A 6,325-nucleotide genomic window follows, 5' to 3' on the forward strand; every position below is an offset into this window, starting at 1 on the left:
TACACCAGTACTGGTTCACTAAGTGCAGAATGTCGCCATAACAGAGCAAAAAATGGTAAAATATATGGGACTCAAGAATCAAAGGTTCTGAAGAATAGTAGAAGCGGTTTTCGTCTGGATGAAAGCCTCGGCGCTCTGCATGCGTTCTCATTCAGCCCCAGCCTTTTACTGGTAGATGACCCCATGCAGTACCAATCGAAATGTCTTTCGCATTCTTCTGCCCCCGAGATTTTCTCTTTACCAGTTTGTGCTCAATTTAACAGTTTTATCTCACCATACTGCCGAGCACACCTGCCCAGCGCTTTAGCTGTCGCAGACAACACTTCATGCATTTGCTGCAACTGTGATGCATTGGCTACATCCGGATCATCCCGAGCTGTCTGACGTATTGGGGAGCTTGAATACTACTTCTATTTTTAATATACATGCTTCCTCTTTGGCTGCTTCACACCCCACTTCGGGTCTGCACTCCGTCAGTGGCGTTCGTGCACTGTACTGAATGAATGCACTTGACTTGATCATTGTGCAATTTTTTCAGAACGGATCTTGAGGCACTTAGAAAACACGGGGGGCATGGGATTCGGAGTTCATGGTCTACATCTGTGTGGGTGGTCCGGTTCGCAGCGCAAAAAGAGTGTCCAAAATGAGAGCCCATGCCAAGTAGTTCACTCCAATACTTTCCCCTGCTGTACATATCAGCGGCATAATGACGCAGCCCTAGCGCATTCCGTTGGGAAATGTTACTAGCTAGAAGCTCAGGCATAAGGTCTCAGCCACGTTGAGGTTACTTTGGGAAGCCGAATGCAGGACAGCCCTGAGTGGATCGTCGTGTATTCTTGACCTTTATTTTCCAAAGACAGCATCTTTACAACATGATTTATCACATCCAAGCAGCATTTATTGCCGTTTTCCGTGCCGGCAGCTTTCTTAGACTCGTCAATTCCCTCCCCACCAGCTCAAGGATTTCGTTATCCTCAGGCGCACGAGGGCATTCCAAAGGAATTTCCCACCCTTTAAAAGCAGCAAATCCGTTTAGGAGAACGGAAATATGAGTTTCCGGTAGCTAGACATCTGCGGTGAGTAAGCCGCTGCCCAGAAGACTGGCAGGTCTCCTCCAAAAGCTAGCTTCGTCCAAGCAGAAGTAGTTGCAAATCTTCAGAGCTCTTGCCGCAGAAATAATGTCGGAATGACCAATCACAATACGACAGATATCAGGCGCTCAGCCCATATGAACTTTTAATGATATACAGCCAACTCACATGAGCCGTGTCTACACTGCATCAGTGTTCAGTACAGGATTCACCTCCTGCAAGTGAGCAGTGCACCTCTAGATAGATGTAGCAAAATGCTTGCACAGGCTCAGTCGCATGAAAGAAATGAAAGGGCAAAACGATTGAAAACACGTGAAGCACCCCCGGCGGGACTCGAACCCGCAACCTTTGGATTAGAAGTCCAACGCGCTATCCGATTGCGCCACAAGGGCTACGAGGGAACAACTTACGGAAGCGCGCATATCCATTTACACACCTGTTTTAATCAACCATCCTGTGCATAGAGATGCCGGCAATGTACCAAACCTAAAAGCCAGAAGCATGCGGGAAAGTAGGAATTGGCCATTGCTCTTCTGGCTGCATTTACTGTGATCGGTTATCTGTTTGACTGTGCTTGAGGACTTCATTGAAGAATGCCACATTGCAGTCATACGTAAACGCGATATCCATCGGCTGTTTCGGTGGGTTTAACACGTCCTTTTCGTTTTGAACCTTAGTGGCGACCTTGTAGGTCTTGGAACATGAAGTGAATCTTACGCAAAAATTGGGTCGCAGATTGTGATTAAAATATTTTGGTGGATAAATTCATTTTGGTTGTTACTGCGCAACAACCCAGCAACCGGGACGTCATATTGTGGAATCAGTATGGTGTGTTGTGCAGCTAGAATGGCGATCGTGCCTGAGCTTTGTTTCGAAGCAATTGAAGCAACTTGACGCTAAATAATTGCTCGTTGAAATCTGGCCAAGCTGCGGTCATGCCTTTGGTTAGATTAGTGCAGTGCGTGAGAACTCTGAAGTCCTGTAGCACGGCTTATGAGAATTGCGGCGAACAACGCTGTCTACCTTTTAATTTGATTAGCCTACCTTAAGTGCCCTACTCAGTACAAAAACTTCAAAAATGTATCTTAGTGCGACTCAATGCCTTAAATGAGGAGCGTTGAAGCATGTAACAGGTGTACGCATTCTGGCTCAGGATAGCTCCTTGGGTAACCTAACATCCCACAAGCAATCGCGGACGGGTGCTGTCGCTGGGCTGAATGTTCTCCGTCTTTTTCATTGTGTCATGCAAATGGAGGGCAACTACGCTTCGTCATCAGGCTTATCTCTTGTGATACAAGCGTATTGAAGGCAGATAGCCTCATCACGCCTACCTAAAAGACTGCCTGAATCCATTGTGTGCGGCGGCAGAGACACTTTTATTCTAGTAATCATTTGTGCTACTATGAAAACTGGTTTGTCGTTTGCAACTTGGGCTGCTGGGGCTTCCGTCTTTTTATTAAGTGAGCTAGAAACGAGTTTTGGACATGGCATGCGAATGAAATTTGCGAATCACTGCAAGAGCAGGCTGATTCAAAACGCTGACCGCCTCCTGAAGCGTGCAACTGTGGCAGGTTCTTCATATTTGTCAGAAAGGGCGTTGTCAACCTGAGCCTGTGCGCATTGAACGTCACTAAGTATTCAAACTTGGGGATACGTCAGTAGCTTAGGCGAGCATGCCCACATCAGAGCTGCTGGAGTCTTGCAGAGTGCTAAGGTACATTCCTCGACGGTGGTCCGCACAAGAGGGAGCTTGTGCCGCAGACTGTGGCTGGAGCTTTTGAATATGGCATCAGAAATCTTAATATTTCTAAGTGATTTTCGGCGTCTCCCTCTGAAAAGATTAGGTGGGAACTCGCGCCTATGTAGGTAGGTCGACAAAATTTGGTGCATGCCTTGTGTATAATTCCAAGAACCCACCAATCGCTGGACGCGCTGCAAAGGCGACGCTCCCCATTTATCTTTAACATACTCAAAGCACATTCGCGAGCGAAGATGAAGGCAAAATTGCTCAAGCATCCTGCATTCATCCTCTTTGGTCCTTTTTTTATAGACGCAAGTGCCTCTCGATACTCAGCAATGCGGCAGCATAGCATCACGTGGAATCGCCAGGCAGCTTATGTTAACGAAGCTGCCTTCTTCACCCGGTTCTCTTGCTACTCTACGGCGTGTCTGAAGATCCTACTCTGGTGCTAGCTGGACGAAAGCCGTAATTATCACCTAATTCAGTCTGCCTTGTATCAGGAGACCGAGCGCTTGGGATTCATTTTGTCTGCAGCTGGGATTACGGCAGATTCTACAAAAGCAGGACGAATTTGTTATTTTCTTTGTATTAAGGGCCACAGGACAAGGCGAAGGCCATTCAATATTCTTGGGTGTGTCACTGGCCCACTCAAAACGCTTTGTCCACTGCTCAGCTCCTGTGGCCGCTCGTTCTTGACTCTGCATCATCCCGGAGGGGCAATGAGCAGAAGGCAGTGTATGAAGCATTAAAGTACATTATCTCTGGATCCATGCAAGAGCTTCACCCCTTGCAAAGGTGCTTGTTAATTGTTGAGTTCGACGTAGCGTCGTGGGATGAAGGAATGCGCAGATAATGGACAGAAGCAACGTAAATTGTTCGTAGTTCGTACACTCATGAGACAGTGCAAAATGCATGGTACGGAGCTTGACAACTTTGCTGCTTTATGAAGCAGTTTTGCATGCCGTGAGGGTTTCTGCGTTCGCTTCTTACTGTGGCTCAAGTATCAGCAGCAAAGCTCACTCGTCTTATGAGCTGGGTGCTCCAGCAGCCTACCAGCTACCTTGAGCACATATTGGAACAGTTTCTGCCCCGAAACTTTGCGCGTAGATGGTACTTTTTGTATCTATTTTGTATCTAAATTGTACTCAAGGGTTCGGATGTATGATAAACGGCGTAGGCCTGCACCCGTTCTCATCTTAAGCCTTTTTTTATGGTACAAAGTGTGGAATGTATGTTAGCTCATTTACCCTTGAACAAAACAACACATACCGCAAGAGCCCGAAAAATGGACAGCAGGGGCCCCGTGGCCCATGGCCGACTGGCATGCAGCGCCAATGCCGTGTCTCGTACGATGCTCGACATGTCAGCGTCAATTTAAGTGAATTTACCAAAAACACCGAAATGTGAATGGCATTATAAGCTCAAGTATTTTGTAGCTTTTTAGTTTCGCCTTATTCGTGCGGCGCGCACAAATGACCCTTTCAAGTTGGACAAGCCTCTAAGGGTTTTGACTGGAACTGAACCGCTGCAGAGGCAAGGGTTTTCCCTCCCCCGTCATCTAGCATGTCAAAATTTGTTTATGCATGCAAGTAAAGTTTAACCTTTGACGCTTTGGGCAGCCTGTGCGCAGCATCCCATGCTGTATCTGCCACCCCGTCGGGGGGCCCCTCACAATGGCCTCAGGGGCAGAGGGGCCCAAAGGACCTCTCGTGGGGCCTCTCGGGGGACCTCTTCAGGGCCAATCAGAGCCTGAAGAGGTCTTAAGGGTCCTGGTGGTGGGAGAAGCAGCAGCAGGGAAAACTGCGCTGCTGCAGCTGTTGGAGAAGCACGCGGCTGAGTTGGGCAGTGCACGCATAGCTCAACAAGAGGAGGATAGGGCAAAAGCCGCAGCTGCAACAGAAGTACAAACAGGTAATGATATTGACAGAAGCAATCATACGCGAAACTATCGGAAACTCCGTGCGTTTTCTGTCGTTGCTCTTTTTGGCTGTGCCTTGCATGCTGACGCTGATGCATTCTTGCCACCTTCTGCTGAAAGCCTCACATTTGCTGCCCCCTTTTATGTCTTTATGTACCAGGACCCCTCGGCTGCCCAAGTTTGACCCATGTTGTCAGTTTAGAGGAAGACTCGGCAGCAGCAGCAGCTGCAGCCGCAGCGGGGAAAGCTGAGCTTCAGGCTTCGCCCCTGTCCGCGCTTATGGGCTATCGCTCAACTTGCGGTGTTAATATTGTCCCTTTGAGGTGTACAGACACCTCAGGTGAGAACTACTTGGTGGAGTTCTGGGAGGTCGGAGGATCCTCAGCCACAAAAGCCACTCGGGCGCTTCTTTACGCCATGCCTTTTGACGGTGGGACCTGGGGCTCAGGATTTCGGGCCATTTTTTTTTGAGATTTGTGACACAGTGTTTTTCTTTTCGATGTCGCTAGGCTGTTGTCGAATTGGTGGTGTTGTGGCTCTGCGTGTTGTGCCTTCATAGCTGGCTGAGAGTCTGTGGACTGGGGCCTAAGGCGTGAGCTCTTATTGTACGAGTGTGCGTTTTAGGAGTTTGGCTTGCTTATGAAAGTGGAAGCGAGGCAGCATTTAGGTCTTTGCCCGCTTGGCTGCTCGAAATTTGCATGCGGGCTGGCACGCGTCCGTCCGAGGTCTTCTTCCAGCGGCGGCAGGTGCTGCTGCAGGAGGGAAAGAAGCAAAGGCAGAAGCAGCAAAAGCTTCAGCTTGAGGAAGAAAGGAATCTTGGCGATGACGTTGAACTGCAGGACCTGGGTATGGCTGCGGCGTCCTGTTGTGTTCATTTGTTGCCCTCCCAAATCTTCCATCTCCTTGTTTGACTTATTCGAGCATATATGCACACGTTTGCATCCTTGCCCAACATGCATTAATATGTCTCGCTGTGGTTTTTCTACCATCAAGCTTGTGCTTGTTTTCATCTGCCAAAGTTTTGAGCTATCAGGCCTTTTCCTGTGGCCATCTGTGTCCGTCTGCATTGCTCTTCGGTGGCGCCTCTTTTTCTTCACTTCTCGTCTGTGTGGGACTGCCTATTTGTGTGCTTCGCTTTGAATTCTTTCAGTGCTTGTGGTGCTACCTCTGCACCAATTTGTCTTCCCTTTCTTGACACGATTTCATGCGTTTTATAGGGCATTTTGGCGCGCTAGTGATGCTTTTGCAGGAAGTTGCTCTTGGGGCTGGCGGTTACGCTGCGGTCTTTGTCCCATTTTGGTTGTCGCCACAAAGGCAGACAGGGGCCCTTTTGGGAGTACTCAAGGGAGTCTTCAAGGCTTCTCTCAGGGGGCCCTTCAAAGCTCTCCTTCAGCTCGTCGTATCTGGAAAGCCAATGAATGCAACTGGAAAGAACCCGGTGAACTGGCAAGGTATGCAGCAGCAGCAGGAAAACGAACCATTACTGGACGCGTAGGAGCATCACATGGCACAGGGAAACCAGCAGGCTGTGGATGTGTTTTCGATTCAGGCTGCTTGGGAGATACAGTGCTGTAG

The 6,325-nt window shown here is 48.8% G+C and overlaps 1 protein-coding gene across 1 annotated transcript; it reads left to right on the forward strand.

The window, feature by feature from the left end:
• Window positions 1-4,505: 4,505 nt before the first annotated feature.
• On the forward strand, window positions 4,506-6,325 carry ENH_00076940 (hypothetical protein, conserved; the record flags this gene model as incomplete). The annotated part of the gene is made up of 5 exons (XM_013582623.1): window positions 4,506-4,743; window positions 4,911-5,180; window positions 5,375-5,596; window positions 5,968-6,201; window positions 6,300-6,325. The coding sequence occupies 5 exons, from the start codon at window positions 4,506-4,508 to the stop codon at window positions 6,323-6,325; spliced, it is 990 nt and encodes a 329-aa protein (XP_013438077.1).

Source organism: Eimeria necatrix, genomic scaffold (assembly GCF_000499385.1).
Source record: "Eimeria necatrix Houghton genomic scaffold, Enh_scaff7, whole genome shotgun sequence".
Classification (NCBI taxonomy): domain Eukaryota; phylum Apicomplexa; class Conoidasida; order Eucoccidiorida; family Eimeriidae; genus Eimeria; species Eimeria necatrix.